The 17,777-nt window shown below is 44.8% G+C and overlaps 1 protein-coding gene across 2 annotated transcripts; it reads left to right on the forward strand.

Annotated features, from left to right (window-relative positions):
• Window positions 1-431: 431 nt before the first annotated feature.
• Window positions 432-17,534, forward strand: LOC122621194 (serine-rich adhesin for platelets). 2 transcript variants are annotated; one of them, XM_043798978.1, is made up of 5 exons: window positions 432-570; window positions 10,821-13,118; window positions 13,317-14,192; window positions 14,310-17,110; window positions 17,177-17,534. In XM_043798978.1, exons 1-5 carry the CDS (start codon window positions 432-434, stop codon window positions 17,462-17,464), a joined length of 6,402 nt encoding a protein of 2,133 aa, XP_043654913.1. In that variant the 3' UTR covers window positions 17,465-17,534. The 2 variants fall into 2 exon arrangements, with proteins under 2 accessions (XP_043654913.1, XP_043654914.1); XM_043798979.1 differs by having other exon boundaries at window positions 14,310-17,107.
• The last annotated feature ends 243 nt before the right edge of the window (window positions 17,535-17,777 follow it).

Below are 17,777 nucleotides of genomic sequence, written 5' to 3' on the forward strand. Positions count from 1 at the left end.
CAAAAACACTTTTTAAATCTTCTTGAGAATAGTAATTCTATTAAGCTTACTTTCAGCTCTCCCTTCCGCTTAGCACTTATTATTTAATTATATTACTTTTTAATTATTTTGCTGCACAGTGTACAAAGTCACCTCCTACGAAAGACACTCTCTGATTACGCGAGACATTTGCTAATTAGCGAAATTGATTTGAGTTTTATGGTGCGAAAAATTACGCTGCCTGGAAGTGCGGGAACTTAAGACTCGGTGAGGAGAAACAAGTCTAATTGAAAGTAAATGTTTTCGGTTAAATTCCCTGGGTGGCGCTTAGAAATCAAACTGTTTTGCCCCGGGACAGGGAATTTCAAGCAAATATCTCAACACTTATATCCGTTTTTTCCGACACTCTCTTTGCAGCTGTTGTGACATTTTTTTGGCAAAGCAGAAACGCCATGGCGCCAAAGACGCCGCCATTTTCACAGCTCGACAAAATGGCGACAAGGACATCCACATCCAAATCCACATCCACATCCAGTTGGCTCTGCCGCCTGCTGCTATTCGGCTTTTGCATTGGCGCCGCCGCCGCCCGAGGTAAATATCCATAAACATTTATACAAATTCATTCGCAGCTCATCGCATGAAATGCGCCAGCATAGATAGCTTTTGTGGCTTAAAAAAATACCCATATTTATACACACGTATACTATATAGTCGGGTGCATCCGACAAATGAAAACAGCCACGGCACCTGCGGCCTTATGGTGTACAAAAACTAATTATGTATCTGTCAAAATCGAACGGGCAAACAATGCCTTCCGCTTGTTTCGGCGTGTGCATCGAATACCGCACATAAATATTATTAATTAATCTGATAGTTTCGCTTTAAAAACGGCGTAAAATTCAATTAAATTTATTTTATGGGCATGGGCAAGAAATCATTGCATATTGCGGGCAGAGGTTTTTAAAGAGAAGTAATTGAATCCGTAATTTATTAGTTCTTATAGAATTTCATTTAGCAAATTTATCAAATCCTAGGATACTATATATGTACATACCAAAGCTTCTTTATAAATAAATTGTGTAAGACAACTAAGTTACAAGTGATCCTATTAAGAAAAATCCATCTTAGATAGTTATGTGCAAGGACAATGATATTAAGAAAAACTATCAGTATCAAATCACACGAAAGCGCTATCCTTATTCGACGAAATGAAAATTCAGCCCGCATTTTACAAAAAACTGAATCATCAACAAAATCCCCAAATCAACTAAAATGCACAAAGTGACAGAGTCAAAAAAATCAGACGACACATATCTATTTATCCAAACGGTGTTGCAGTTGACGGTGGCAAAGAATTGCACGTGATACCAGTGAACGGTTTAAAAATCAGAATTTGCCTGAATCGAAGAAGGGGCGGCTGGCAATCATGCGAATTTCATTGCAATATTGCGACAATTTTTATTAAAATTTTAGAATTTTCAATTTATTTAGCACTTGAACCAGCAGTCGGTCCGCCCGGTCGCCAGAATTTGGCTCTTTGATTTGTTGCAGCTGCGTGATATTTGGTCAGCAGATATTGGCCAGTAACGGAACGGACACTGTACGTGATTTGATTTCGCTTTACATGCCGGACTCTTTCCGTTTAGTCAGCACAATATCGCCGCTGGCAAGTCGAAGTATTCTGTAGTTTTTTGGGAATTTGCGGGATTCAATGCAATTTGTTTGGCCATTTAAAGCGAATCGAGAACAAGGGGGAATCGAAAGTGAGGCTAATAGAGTTCCAATTGAATTGGTCATTTCGTTAATATTTTGTAAGGCAACTCGAATGTTTATCGGCCAGACAGGAAACGATTTCGCATCCTCCCACTTACAGGGGCGAAGGAATATAATTCACAGTGTCCCCTGATAACGACTTGTTAATGCTCTTTTATAATGTTGTGAAGCACTTCAATTGATGAACGTTTTTAAAATGATCTACTATCTTACTAGTTGTTGCCGCACTCAAAGCTATTCAAAGAAAGTGGCTTGTTTTTCAAAAGGGTCTTAACTTCACGGGAGGACCACCAGGCTGTCCATTTGCTTCCTTCTCTAGTCGGCGGGTCTGTCAACACAGTGATAAGTTTTGCCGTTGCGGCCACCCCCAGTTCTTGTGCATCCTGTGTCTCTGGCCTGCTATCCTGCTGTCCTGCGTCTCCTGTTGACCCAGGCAAATGCTAATTTTATTATGACAAATGCGCCGAGTCAGGTAGAGAGTTTTCTACTTTCAACTTGCTGTTTGGCAATCACAAGTCTAGACAACACCGGCTCCTTCCATCAAGGAGCTGCCTCATTTATTACGAACGCTAATCTAACAACAATCTGCAAAGTGCTTCGAGTCATTGGTTCGTTAGCTTTGGCTTTATAAACGATGCTCCCGCACTTATCCCATAATCGGAACCAAGCTACCGTCTTACCCACAACAGCTGCTAAATCACGCCCCACGATGGGGTCTCTAATTGAAAATGATCACCGGTTTCCAGCGGATTCGCCCCACAATTACTTCCTAGCTGTGCTTAACCAAAGTAGACAGTTTGTTAGCTTGTTGAACAACATAAACACGCCTCCTTGAGCAACGCAAGCAAACCTGAAATTTGAGGGCAATGAAGATCTTGCAACCAGTTGCGGATATAAGTATCTGAATCTATGTATCCGCGCCTGCGTTCTGGAGCTGCTTCTTCTGACTGCCTCTGCAGAAGATTTCCCCCACTTCGGTTGTCAGCTCTAATCTAAATAAGCGATTTGTCTGTGCATAGCTTCGGCCCAGACCAAGAAGCCAGAGAAGAATGCCAAGAAGTACATGGGACAAAAAACAAATATTTATATGTTATTATATGAATTATTAAGTAGTTTGTGATCCATTGATACCCTCCAAGCTCATCGTTATATTTAAATTGTACCAAAATACGCAGTTAATTATTTATTCAAAATATTTTTTTAAATACAAGATACGTTTTTTTCTCTGTACTAACTTCTCCCAGTGCAGAGTCGTTTGGGCAGCTAGGAGTTAAATAATAATTTGTATAATTTATTCGAGGAACTCTTTTCCTGCGCAAGTGGTGGAATTTACAAGGCGATAGCTTCTTATGGCCAACTGATTTATCGCACCGGGCGTGGAATTTATCTTAGGCGAGGAGTGGGGAGGAGGGGCATAAATAATTAACACGTGCATAGCTTGAATTGCAATTTGCGACGGGCTGTTGGCATTTTTATAGAAAATTGTTGACTCTTTGATTGTCCACTTTGAAACCCAAGATGCTGCGATTCTATTCTTCTCTGAGAAGTAGCGAATAAAAGCACTTCCGTAAAGTTCTCAAGTGTGGTGCTTTTGTTCTTCGCGAGAAGTTCACTGTCTGCCTTGGACAGTCGAAACGTTTAATTGTTTATTCATGACATTGTTTTGCTAGCTAAATGAATGTTAATGACCTATTCGAGGAACGTAAATATTTAATTGATGGGAAGTGTTGAACTACAGCTCTTCAAACTCAATTTGAATTTTACTCTTGGAAGGCTGCATGGCTGAATAGAAAATAAAATGAAATTGTAGAAAAGTCGAGAATGGAATGCGTTTAGAATTGGGGTGCAGTTTTTATATATATTGGTTTTCTGATAAACAACCTTGATTGAGCCACCTGAGTGTCACATAAAATTAGGCTAATGATCCACTAGTCCGTTGGTCTACACTGGCATGTTTTATTATTATTGGCACAAAACTAACGCAATAAAAAAGTTTGCTCTGATATAACCATAAACAGGACAAGAAGAACTCCAATTGCCGCAACGGCGGGCAAGGATTTGGGGTCTCATCAGCGGCAGCTGCTTTGATTGCCGCACTCCAAGTTTTCCAGCTTGCCACAGCTGACTGTGCCAACAAATTCAACTAATTGTCAGCAATTCATTTACAGAACTCAATGTAACTTTGCCCCACTCCCTTGTCGTGTATTTCAGTAATTGCTTCAGCACAAGCGTCTTCACTTTCTTGAACATACGATATGTACACCTCCATCACCTATTTCCCACATCCAATTGTGGCTTGTTTCTTGGTTGACGTTGAACAGAGTTAAAAGGACCGAGGACTTTGAAATTTTACACCGGCTTCTACTTGTCACTAGATGTGCAAAGAAGTATAGCGTCTCAGTAATGGATGTTTTTGAAAAATGTTGTCTTTCGAACAAAGCTAAAGTGGTGAATTTTGAACAAAATGCAATTTTGAACAAAATGCAATGATTTGCTTTCATATCAAGTTTGAGAAGTAAGATCCGTGACCTTCTCTTCAGCTGATCTAGTTATTTACAAAAAGTCTCCTTTCTTATGGAACTTCTTAATATAAAATAAAGGATAGGAGATGCTTTTTAATTTGGCACATTGCTCTCATCCAAAACCGACGGATTGCGAACGGAAAGCCATTTCCAAGAAAGGACCACAGACTCCTTTCCTTTAAACCATTCCGCTTTAGCCGTGCTCGTACATGTTGTAATTGTTATTATTCTGCTGGTATTGCAGCAGCTTAATTGAAAATATTGTGTGTGTCTGGCTCTTTTGTTTGGATGTGTTTAGCTATGGCCGGGGGCCTCCTTGTGCGCCACTCCACCACTCCACCATTCCACCACTCAGCCACTCCCTAAATGAAATTAATTGAGGACCCCGGGGCCAAGCGAACACACTCCCCCAATTGGCAACTAAATTTGCGCCATACATATGTAACTTTTTATACGCCCAATATCCGGGGGCTATTGTTGCAGTACAGCCAAACTATGGGCATAAAAGGGGTGTGGATCGAAAGGGTGTCGGCCTACTCCGATGTGTGAATACAATAGCTGGAAAGTTGATCAATTGTTCCGTAGTAGGGGCTTTCTTTGGCATATGTGCGGTTACTTTAAGGCAACTGTGGGAAAACTTTCGTTTGCTTTAAAAAGCCGAGTAAATGCACGCAACTTATTAGCCATTAAAACGAGTCTGTATTACTGAATGAAAGCATTTTTTCAAGGCAACCATTTTCCCACATGACGGTCAGATAAATATGTAACTCCGCTAAGGCCACGAAATTTGAGGCATCGAAGCACAACTTGATGGCAAATTTATTCGTAATGCCCTAGGAGAGAGGAACACAAAGTAGGTGGGTGTGTAAGCGGAGCACGAAGCCCTCCTAATGACATTAGCTTTCACGCAATGTGATTAACTGTCTGAGCAAATTGAGCAGCAAACAAAACATCAGGTTGCCTGGCACACAATTCATTACATGACCACCTCACCGCCAGATCACCGCTACACGAGTATATATATACGCCTATATATCTTTGGGGGAGGTGGAGGGCACGAACTACCTGCTAACACGCCATAATCCCATGGCAAGGACATAATATAAGTCGGGCAGGAAAACTCCAGTGATAATAATGCAGCCCCAAGGAGGTCAGCAGTGCCAAATGAAGTAACTTGGCCAGGCGACTTGGCCAAGTGACTAGTAACTGGCCGAAAGGACTGGATAACCGGACACCCAGTTAAGTCCCGGCTAAGACGGGCACGTTCCACTTTCGAGGAAGCCATGGACTGACCTTCACCTTACGAGTTCTGTGGCTCCGCCCACTGCGCCCACTTAGCGCTGTAAAAGCCTTTGCTGCTGCTTTCATCATAATTTCAGTTAGCAGCAGTAGCGAAATGGCCAACATTGTCTCTGCGCGTGTGCTTTTATGGGGACCGGGTTCGTTGTAGTTGTGTGCGTGTATCCTTATGCAATTAAATTAAATATTAAACTTAATTACACTGGGAAACTAACACGGCACGGCAGCAGTGCCTGCGAGAGCCTGCGCTCCACAAAGGACCTCCTTCGTCCTGTCAAATATGCCCAGCACCAGGCCTCAATAATGCAGCCAGGAATGTAAGAAATAATGAAAGTCAATTGTCAGTCAGGCCATCGCTAGATTTTTGCCTCCACCTCCCTGGGTGTCCTGCGTCTTGAGTCCTTTCTTCCTGGCCAGAAGACGATGCTCTTATCGTTGCTGCACTGCACGGAAAGTATTTAAGGTAATTTCGGTAAAAGATTTTAGTTGTGGCAAATTAAACGCTCTGGCATCATTAAATTAGTATTTAAATAGTATTTGAAGCGATTTTGATTTGTTTAATTCCTCAAAAAAGTTGTCTGGCTACGAAGGAGTTTATCGATTTAAAGCCTTGTCAAAAAGGAGCAACAGTGAATTCGATACATAGGTTTTATATAAGTTACACAATGCATTTTTTCAGTGTACCTTAGATGCTTTTGCCTGAAACCGTAATGACAATGTTGCTTTCATTTCGTGTTCCTGTTGCCTGCTAATTGAATTTAATGTAGTTTAATTGAGACGAACGTGATTGTAACTAAAAGCGCTTTATGCTTAATTTACCGGCAGGATGGCAGGTCCTGGGGACCCTGATGCCAACCCTCCCATTTGGAACGCCTCCTCGCCATGAGTGCGGGTGCCTCTAAATAGTTCAAATTCAAATTAATTGCTCCTAGTTAAAGGCAATTCCCAGCGAGATGGTTCCGAGATGGGGAGTTGGTTTCGGGTGGTAAAAGGCATTTAAATATTTAACATTTTCCTGCCAGCTGTCGTCAGCTTCTGCGACAAGTTTATCCAGCGCAGCCGCATCGCCATGAATAATGCATAGTGGCGATTGTGTCACACGCTGCGTATGAGTAATGACTGGAACTGCTGGCCAAAGCGAAAATCCTAGCGAACAATCGATGTCCTCAAGGACGTTGCCAATATTAAAATTTGCTCGAGCGCAGCGCAGCGCGAAATTCAAATGCATCTGGCGCATCGCATTCGAAATCGGTGCTGAAGTAGAAGAAACTCAAAGGAGACTCCAAAATGAAGCTCGACAGATGCCAGAATTAGCGCGAAGTTCACTCATTTTTATTTTCTGTTTCATTTTCATCCACCGAAGCTGTCAGAAGGCAGTAGCACAGGATCAGGAAAAGAAGCCGTAGAGCACAGAGAAAAATCTCGATTACATTTGTCTATATTAAATTTTTGTCATGTGAGTTTAAACGTAGATAGGACCATGGTATATAGTGAACACTTTATTGTTCCAATAACATGCTAAGCTTCCCTACCAACGATTAGAATAGATTTTTTCGCAGTGCATTCGCTGGAGCAGTAGAAAAAGCTGTCATCTTAGAGAGAGAATGGCTAAAAACTGTCAGGCTGCATAATAAATTGAATTTCCTGAAGCTGGTCATTTGCCACCATGAAATTTGAGCGGAGCAGGCGGAACTGAATGAAATGGGCGTGGCATAAACATGTACTTGAAATGAAAATACGGCTCTCCACTATATCCCCATTCCGGAGTCCGGAATCCGGACAATCCGGCCAACACGTACGTCCACTCGCTCGTTTCAACACGACGGCACAGGCGTAAAATGCCACCAGAGGCAAATGAAATTACCGAGTTGCCAGCCCGACGATGCGATGGGCGAGAGCTCAAAAATCCAAATATCATATTTACAACTTGCAACTACAAAGCCCTCGGGAGTTTTCCAGATGGAGTGGGTAGGCGATAGCGGCGGAGCAGATGGAGAAAACAGACATGGAGTTAAGGATATTAAAGGATGCGACAAGCTTCTAATGTCAGACTGCTAACTGACATTCGAATTACCCCTTTTTATGGCACTCTCTAAGCCAAGTAATGGAATCATGTCAGTAAAATCATTTAGCCAGATGGTAAGCTGCAGAGCTCGGATCGAAAAACAGTAAATACATCCTCAGTAGGGAAATGAACTCAAAAAACTCATGCAGAGAAAAGGCATTTTAGCTCTAAATACATATGTTATTTTTATATAAATAGGGGTAAAACTAAGTGCGCTCAAAGTTTATATTCAAACGTCAACACGTCAACAAAGACTTGCATACTACAACGAAGTACACATACTACTTGTATGTTGAAATGAAAAGTTAAAAAACAAATGTTAGCCGTAGCTAAATAATTGCGCCCAACGTGTACCTACATTTTCACCAACTCCCTTTTTCACACCTTTCTTCATATCTAAGTCAGTTAAATTTAAAAACCCCTGCGGTGGTGGTATCAAAACAAGCATCCGACACTGAATATAATGACTAAACTTTTAATGACTAATTTAATTTAAAGGACCATTGCGACTTCTTGCAACAAAAACACACGACCACGAAACAGCCCAAAGCGACAATGTAACGTCAAACGGCCCCAGTTCACATTTTGTGAAACCTCCAAAACAATCAACTATTAAGAGTATGACTACAGTTGGTTATTTAGGAAGCCTTCAATTTATCTAATGAAAATGGAAATTGCTGGCATTCCTGTTCAGCGAAGCAAACTCAATGGCAGCCAGTCGTGGACGGAAACGTAAAACCGCACAAACCAGCCGCTCACTAAATATTTAATTACCAAGGAAAAATCAAGTGAAAAATGGGATTCACTATTTGTCATTTTCGCCATCTGGCTGACCCACGAAAATTATGCCTACACTGGGCAAAAATGGCCCACAGAAAAGGGGAAAGGAGGAAGGGGCGTATTGCACACAGTTCAGAACGTGTACTTGTGAATGAATGCTTTTATAACTAAATTTTCGTAAACCGTAACGTGCTTAAATGTTGAAAATTGAAATTTTAATGCAAGGGGCATGTAGAATATGGAAGCGGGGAGGGGTGCCTGTTTTTGGGCGGCTTAATGGGTGTTTTTGGGTGGTGCGTGGTGTGTGGCGAGTGGTGCCGGTGGCAATGGCAATGGCATATCCGAAACTATTTGCGGCCATGCTCTGCGGTCAGATTGTGGCTAACCATGTTACGCCTGCTCCCGGTTGGCAGATGCCAGGGACTACTGTATACAGTATACATATGTATGCTTTAATATATATTTGGATGTGGGTGGAGGGGCTTCCGGCGGGGTGGAACGCACAATTTTGCGGTCGCATTGCCGCGCCCTCCTCCTTCGTTTCATTTTGCATAAGTTCTAAAGTACACATCATATATAATTAAAATCGTAAAACGGTCAATTTTCCCTCAACGTTGGCGGACGGCGGAGTACGAGGCATCGGTATCCTTGGTGGCACACACATCTTCACCGCTCCATTCTCCAGGCTCCATGCTCCATGCTCCGTGCTCCATGCTCCATCCTTCGCCGCCATCTGGGTAATGGGTTTAGCATTTTTGGGCTTTCGTGTACAAATTGAAACTTTATGTTTGTTTGCCAAGGGGGCAGCGGACCAAGAGCCGTGTGCTGTGAGGCGTTCTATTAAATTAGTTTGCTGGATTTTCGGCTGCAGTCGGGCAAAAGGTTACATGTAAAATTTAAGCGCTTTACCAATGTTGCAAATGGGCGTGTAAATACCGGGGGTCATAAGGAATTAGTAGGAACTTAATTATTTAAATGCTCCTCGAAAGTGTTTTTGAAGATGAAGTTACTTTAATAAGTGTGGTTCTGATATACTATCATTAGGGTAAAGTAATTAGAATTGGTACCCCATTATTTTTTGTAGAAATCTATTTAACAAAAAACATACTTCAGATGCCATTTGTATCAACCAGATAGTTCTTCCGATCAATTTATTTTAAATTAATTTCCTAACACATTTGTGCAGCCTTTTCTGCTCACCACCAAACACGGAATGTTTCATCAATCTGACATACTTCCTCCCCCAAGAAATATTCCCTTTCCCTTGCTGCCGAACCACATTTGCTATAATTAAATTTTATGGCCATTAAATTTGGCAATTTTCATAAGAAATATATGGCCTACGACCATTCTGGCCATAAAGCATTGGCCAATGGCTCACACACTCTGATAATCGTGGCGGGAAGGGGGAGGGTAAGGAAATCAAATATATTAGGCACTGACTGATGGGAATTTATGCCTAGAACCGCTCTAATTTTAAGCCGCGCATTTACAATGTTCACAGCCCGCTGGCCTTCTTTATTGCCAAACACTTGAAAAAAGAGCTGGCAAAAATCTGTAGAGCTGAATAAAAAAAACATGTAGAAGGAAAAACACATACTCACAATTCATTTTCAAAATGAATTTGTTCCGCTGTAACGGCCATAAATGCATTTAAATTTATTGGAAGGCAAAGTCTGCGTATGCCACCGCCAAACAACAACACGAAAAACAACACAAAAAATTGAAAAAGAGGACTCTCGCACATTGAATGACAATAAATTATCAATTTTATTTTGACAGCGCGAAAAATCCCGCAACGAATAACGAAAAACGAAAGACGAGCGCGGAAAATGTCAAACGAAATTGAGCAAAATATATGTAGATAGCTGTGTCCGACATTCAAGTACTATATCTATATAAACATGCATACATACTCGTATATGTAATGTATGCAGCCGGCAGAATTTGTGACAGGAAGTTTCAGTTCAATGGTTTGTTCCAGCGGGCGATTTTAAATTGCCTGGCACTATATTAAAAAAAAAAGTATGCTAATTTGCAGATTGATACTCTTCGTTTCGAAAACAAATTGGAGAAAGGACAGAAGTGCACTTTTTACTTCACACAATAGTTCATTCAACGCAAATGAAGGTTTATTCAATTTATTGTGTTTGTTCGAAAGTGTCAATTCGATTTGGTTTATGTTTCAATTTGAATCCAATCAAGTGCAACATAAACTCTTCGCACCCTAGGATTATATGGTTCGACTGCTTAAAGGGACTGAATAACAAACTTACTTTCTTCAATTGTGAAAGCGAATACTCAAACTGAATTAGGTCATTTAACTGTTTTAAAACACGCAGTTTGGTGGCACCATTTTTAAAATCCCAAGAACTAACGACATTTCACCTCTTTCATTACAGACATTCGATCGCCGATGGACCAGACAGACGTGGCCTTCTACTGCCCTGGAGAGGGTCTGTTTGCGGACGACTACGATTGCCGGATTTATTACCGCTGTGAGCGGCGTTCGGGGCAATACATCCAACCCTACCTCCTGGCCTGTCCAGAGGACGCTGTCTTCTCCCGCACCCTGCGCATGTGTCTGCCACCAGCAATGGCTGGGCGGGATGAGTGCGTTGACCAGGTGAACGAGGTGAACGAGGTGGACGGCGACGGCATGGAGAAGTGGGAGCAGGACGACTACGGACAGGATGACCATAATGCGATGCTTAACCTGGCCGTCACACCTGCGGCCAATGAGCTGCGAACATATGCGTCGACCCACCGTCTGCCCACAAATTACGGTCTGGCCGGTCTCAACGGTGTCTCTGTCATATCCTTCTCCAGCTCCACATCCCTGCGCGCCGTTGGATCAGCGGAGGAGGATGGCATAATATGCCGGGATGATGGCTTCATGACCGATCCCAGCGACTGCACCGTGTTTTATCGCTGCATCTCGAACGGCCGAGGCTATAACAAAATCGGCTTCCGGTGCTCAGATGGCACGGCGTGGGACGAGTCCCTTCAGTCCTGTAACCATATGTTTGACGTACGTGCCAACGGAGGATGCCGCAATCAAGCTGCTCCACAGAACGATGGTTATTATGCCGGCCAAACGTCAACACAGTCGTCGCAGACGAGTTTCCAGAACTCTACCGCAAGCAGTCAGCAGAGCTCGTCCACCAGTTCATCGAACTCCTCTCAAAGCTCCAGTTCAACATCCAGTTCGACATCCAATTCCAGCTCAAGCCAAGAGTCCTCTACGTCCAGCAGCAGTCATCAGTCCAGCTCCACGTCCAGCAACAATCAGGAATCCAGTGCGGAGTCCAGCAATAGCCAGGAGTCTAGTTCGGGATCTAGCAACAATCAGGAATCTAGCTCAACATCCAGCAGCAATCAAGGCTCAAGCTCTCAAAACGCTGGCAGCAATCAAAATCAAAGCACCGGCAGCAGTCAAAGTTCCGGAAGTAGCCAATCCTCAAACAGTAACCAGAGCTCCAGCAACAATCAGAACCAAAGCTCTCAAAATTCTGGCAACAACCAAAGCTCCGGCAGCAGCCAAAATTCGGGCAGCAACCAAAACTCGGGCGGCAACCAAAACTCGGGCAGCAACCAAAACTCTGGCAACAACGAATCCTCTAGCAACAATCAAAACTCCAGCAACAATCAGAGCTCTGGAAGCAACCAGTCCTCCAGTAACAATCAGAGCTCCAACAGCAATCAATCTTCCGGCGCAAACAGCAATCAGAGTTCTTCAAGCAGCCAAAACAACAGTGGATCCAATAAGCCCGTACCCACCGAGTGCGAGGATGAAAACACTTATATTCCTGATAAAAAAGACTGTGCTAAATTCTACAGATGCCGCCAAGATAAAGACGGAAAATTAGAGCAAGTGCCGTTCACCTGTGGTCCCGGTACCGTTTGGAACCAAGTGGATAAGGTCTGCGATCTACCCACCGAGGATCAAAAGAAGAAATGCAACATTCAACCGGGCTCGTCAAGTGGTAGTAACAACTCTGGACAGCAATCTAGTGGAAGCTCCGCCAACAACCAGGGCTCTTCCAACAGTCAATCCTCAGGCAACCAGAGCTCATCTAACAATCAAGGCTCGTCAAACAATCAAGGTTCTTCTAGCAATCAATCTTCCAGCAACCAGAGCTCATCCAGCAATCAAGGAACGTCTAGCAATCAAGGCTCGTCAAGCAATCAAGGGTCTTCCAACAATCAAGCCTCAAGCAACCAGAGCTCATCTAACAATCAAGGCTCGTCAAGCAATCAAGGCTCTTCTAGCAATCAATCTTCCAGCAATCAAGGAACGTCAAGCAATCAAGGCTCGTCCAGCAACCAATCATCCAATCAAGAAAGCAGTCAAGGATCATCGAACAATCAGTCCTCCAATCAAGGCTCATCTTCATCGTCCACATCCAGCAATCAGAGCTCCTCAAGCACAAACAATAATTCTACGAGCACTCAAGTAAAGCCATCCAATCCCGATGGAGATTGCCAAGATACGGAAACATATTTGCCTGATAAGAAAGACTGTGCCCGATTCTATCGCTGCGTAGAGAATGGCAGCGGTGGCTTCAATAAAGTTCCTTTCGATTGCTCCCCTGGAACGGTCTGGGATCCTGATACGAAGGGATGCAACCATCCAACGGATGTGCAAAAGGAGCAATGCAAGGTTATGGCCAATGGTAGCGGATCATCATCAAACCAAGGCTCTTCATCCAACCAGGGATCATCTTCTAACCAAGGATCATCTTCCAACCAGGGATCATCCTCGAACCAGGGGTCTTCTTCTAACCAGGGATCATCTTCCAACCAGGGATCGTCATCTAACCAGGGATCATCCTCCAACCAGGGGTCTTCTTCCAACCAGGGATCATCTTCCAACCAGGGATCGTCATCTAACCAAGGATCATCTTCCAACCAGGGATCGTCATCTAACCAAGGATCATCCTCAAGCCAGGGGTCTTCCTCCAACCAGGGAACATCATCCAATCAGGGTTCCTCTTCTAATCAGGGATCATCTTCTAATCAGGGATCATCTTCGAACCAAGGATCCTCCTCCAACCAAGGATCCTCCTCCAACCAAGGATCGTCTTCCAACCAAGGATCCTCCTCCAACCAAGGATCGTCTTCCAACCAAGGATCCTCCTCCAACCAAGGATCATCTTCCAATCAGGGATCCTCTTCTAACCAGGGATCATCTTCGAACCAGGGATCATCTTCGAACCAGGGATCATCTTCGAACCAAGGATCATCCTCTAATCAAAGTTCCTCATCTAACCAGGGATCATCATCAAACCAGGGATCTTCCTCTAACCAGGGATCTTCCTCTAACCAGGGATCTTCCTCCAACCAGGGATCATCTTCAAATCAGGGATCATCCTCAAATCAAGGATCATCCTCAAATCAATCTTCTTCGTCCAACCAGTCATCCTCGAATCAATCCTCCTCCAATCAATCGTCGTCGTCTAACCAGACATCATCATCTACTACTGAAGGAGCTTCATCATCCACTACACAAAAACCCTTTAAGCCGGCAGAGAAATGTGAAAGTGAGGAAACTTTCCTGGCTGACAACGAGAACTGCTCCAAGTTTTATCGTTGCGTGGATAATGGTAAGGGCGGTTTTACAAAAGTATCATTCACCTGCCCACCAAACACTCTGTGGGATCCTGAGGCCAACAGCTGCAACCATCCTGATCAGATCCAGACCAAGCCGCTTAAATGCAAGAAGGTGGTGAATCAAGGTGGAAGTTCGTCTAACAGCACCAGCTCCTCGACTAGCTCCTCTTCGAACAGTGGATCATCTTCCAGTACATCCTCCAGCAGTGGCTCCTCCTCCAATACAGGTTCATCCTCAAACAGTGGCGCTTCTTCCAACGGTGGCTCATCGAATCAAGGCTCCTCCTCCAATACAGGTTCATCCTCAAACAGTGGCGCTTCTTCCAACGGTGGCTCATCGAATCAAGGCTCCTCCTCCAATACAGGTTCATCCTCAAACAGTGGCGCTTCTTCCAATGGTGGCTCATCGAATCAAGGCTCCTCCTCCAATAGTGGCTCCTCTTCTGGTTCAAACTCGTCTGGAAATGGATCCTCATCTTCGTCATCATCTTCATCATCATCAAGCAATAACAATAATCAAGGTTCATCCTCATCGTCCTCCAGTTCGTCCTCCTCTAGCAGCAGCTCGTCTTCATCCAAACCAAATCCTTCTGAAACCTGCAAGGTTAATGGACAATTTATTGGCGATCGTACGGACTGTGCCAAGTTCTATCGCTGCGTCGATAATGACAGGGGTGGCTTTAGTATGGTACCCTTCAGCTGCGGTCCTGGCACTGTTTGGGATGCCCAACTGCAGGCCTGCAACCATGCGTGGGCAGTAAAGGAATGCGGTGGTATTGCTCCACCTACAACTTCCACTCCGACGACCTCCAGGCCCACAACCGCAAGCACTTCCAGACCTTCTGACGCATCATCTACATCGAGACCTTCAGGTCCGGCCACTACCTCACGTCCAGTGACTGCCAGACCAACCACAACCACAACCAATTCTCCATCTACAGCTTCACCCACTCAAACAACATCTCCTGTTACCCAGTTACTCAATACGGATGGCAAATGTAGGTCGGAGGGCTTTATGGCTGACCCCAGTAACTGCTCCAAATTCTACCGCTGCGTAATGAACAACAAAGGCGGCTTTACCCCAATTCCATTCCAATGTGGAGCTGGTACCGTTTGGGATCAGGATCTGCAGACCTGCAACCACAATTTCAACAACTGCAATACTGGCACTGAAAGTACCACTTCAAAACCACCTTGTGAGCCAGCAACAAATGGAACATCGACCACGTCCTCGACCTCCACACCTCCACCCACTTCAACAACTCCTACTACAACAACCGAATTACCTCCTACTACAACTACTTGGTTGCCTCCTACTACAACAACTGGGTTACCTCCAACTACAACAACTGGGTTACCTCCAACTACAACAACTGGGTTACCTCCAACTACAACTACTGGACTACCCCCCACTACGACCACAGGAGCTCCAACCCCTACAACAACAATCATTCCAGAAAGTGAAACGTCAACTGTAACTTCAAGCCCGGAAATCACCACGCAACCTCCGTCTACGACTACTATGAAACCCCTGCCAGCGGGCACGGAATGCACAGGTGAGGGTTACATGGCCGATCCCGAAGATTGCAGGAAATACTACCGATGCATCAGTGCTGGAACCTCCTACAGAAAGTACAATTTCACGTGTCCCAAGGGTACGGGGTGGAACGAAGAAGTTCAGACCTGTGACTACATGGAGAATATACCGAGGTGCTCGAAGTTACCCGCTGAACCAATAACTACAACACCCAGTGAAGAGGCCAAGGATCCCGGAAGCACCACTCCACAGTCAACGGATGAGCCCACCACAGTGACAAAACCCATAACAAAACCCACTGAAGAACCTTCAACAGAAAAACCGCAAAAACCGACGACTGAATATCCGGAAAAGCCAACTACCACTCCAGAGAAGCCGCAGAAACCCACTACAACCGAGTATCCTCAAAAGCCGACCACTCAAGAACCCACCACCACCAGTATTCCCGGCTACAATCCAACAACAACGTCTGTTCCGGGCTATAACCCAACAACCACACCTGTTCCGGTAGAAACTACAACCGCCACTCCGGGCTATAAGCCAACTACCACCAGCGAACCTATTACCACGACCACATTACCTCCTACAACCACCGACGCCATTCAAGAGCCTACAACCTCAGCGAAACCTGAACCCACTACAACCACCGAGAGTCCAGAATCCACCTCATCTGAAGGTTCAGTAACCACACTTCAGCCGGAACCACAGCCTAACTATAACTGCTCATCGGAGGGATTCTTCCCAGATCCCGAGGACTGCAGTCGCTATTACCGTTGTGTAGATGCGTCCAAAAACGGCAAGTATCAGGTTTATGCCTTCAAGTGCGGTAAGGGAACTGTTTGGGACACGTCCACCGAAACTTGCAATTACGCCGATCAGGTGTCTGGCAATTGCTCATCTGGACAAACGACCACGCCGGGAACTACTACGGAGCCTGATACGACGGAGAGTACAACCAGCTCTGGGAAACCAGAAACCACTTCGAGAGCCCCTGAAACAACCACAACGGGAGCTCCTGAAACAACCACTACATCATCTCCTGAGACCACCACCACATCATCTCCTGAAACCACCACCACATTAGGCCCCGAAACCACTACTTCTGGCGCAACCACCACGACAGCAACACCTGAAACCACTACTACTGCACCCAAGCCAGAAACCACTACTACTGCACCCAAGCCAGAAACCACGACCATATCTGGGGAAGAAACCTCAACGACGCAGTCCCCTACCACCACAGAGAGTCCTACTCCCGGTACCAACACCTCCGCTCCTTGCCCCGAAACCGGTCCAGGACAGAATGTGTACGTCTGCCCCACTGGATTCCGTCGACATCCGGAGAAGTGCGGCATGTTCTACCAGTGCAGTGAAAGTGCCGATAGCAACGACCTTAACATCGTGGTGTTCCAGTGCCCCAATGGAACCGTCTACCAAGACAAGTCCTGCAGCTGTGGCAAGCCCCCGGCAGGTGACAAGTGCTCCAAGGATATGAAGAGGACCACCACCTTGTTTGAAGAGGAATCGAGACTTCAGAATGTGGTAAGTAACTGTAAGGTCTAGTCATTCCATACAAAATAATACAATTTAATTGTTCTCCATCATCAGGTACAAATCAGCACGACGGATCCTCTCTGCCCGGATGAGGGTCACTTTGCGCTCAACAACGACCAGTGCGGCCAGCTGTTCGTCAAGTGCGGATTCTCGGAGCTGACGGGTCGCATCGAGGGCCAGATCAACCGCTGTCCGCAAGGATTCGCCTACTGGAACGTGAGCCGGCGATGCGAGCCCGCCCGTAAGCTGCCCAACTGCACCCCCACCACCTACAATGTGGGCGGAAACGTGCCGCTGGAGTGGCTGAACATTGGCCATAGACGCCGAAGCATGCGCATTTAATTAGATTTAGTCTAGATTCACTTAGTCGCCCGCCATTGATTGTTTGCTGCGCCAGTTGTTTCAGTTTGATGGCCAGTTTAAGCAGCTGATTGCGATCGAGGTAACAAGCTGGCACAGCAAACGATCGAACAGAAGAAATAGTTTAGGACGTAGAGAAATTACATTAGGTTAAGCTCGGGTGCAGCCCTCCGACAAATGCATATCTATAAATGGGAACATACAACAACTACACATTTTCAGAGTTATCCTATAATACAACTATATATTTTAATAATATATTGCTTCGATTGTTGGAGGGTAGACTAGATTCTTG

Source organism: Drosophila teissieri, chromosome 3R (genome assembly GCF_016746235.2).
Source record: "Drosophila teissieri strain GT53w chromosome 3R, Prin_Dtei_1.1, whole genome shotgun sequence".
Classification (NCBI taxonomy): domain Eukaryota; kingdom Metazoa; phylum Arthropoda; class Insecta; order Diptera; family Drosophilidae; genus Drosophila; species Drosophila teissieri.

Bases quoted from the DNA above. Each gene is read 5' to 3' on its own strand.
- LOC122621194 (XM_043798978.1), top strand. From the start codon at position 432: ATGGCGCCAAAGACGCCGCCATTTTCACAGCTCGACAAAATGGCGACA. The intron at 13,119-13,316 runs GCTCTTCATCCA...CATCTAACCAAG, and splicing joins CGGATCATCATCAAACCAAG to GATCATCTTCCAACCAGGGA. The intron at 14,193-14,309 runs GCTCCTCTTCGA...CATCGAATCAAG, and splicing joins CAGCACCAGCTCCTCGACTA to GCTCCTCCTCCAATACAGGT.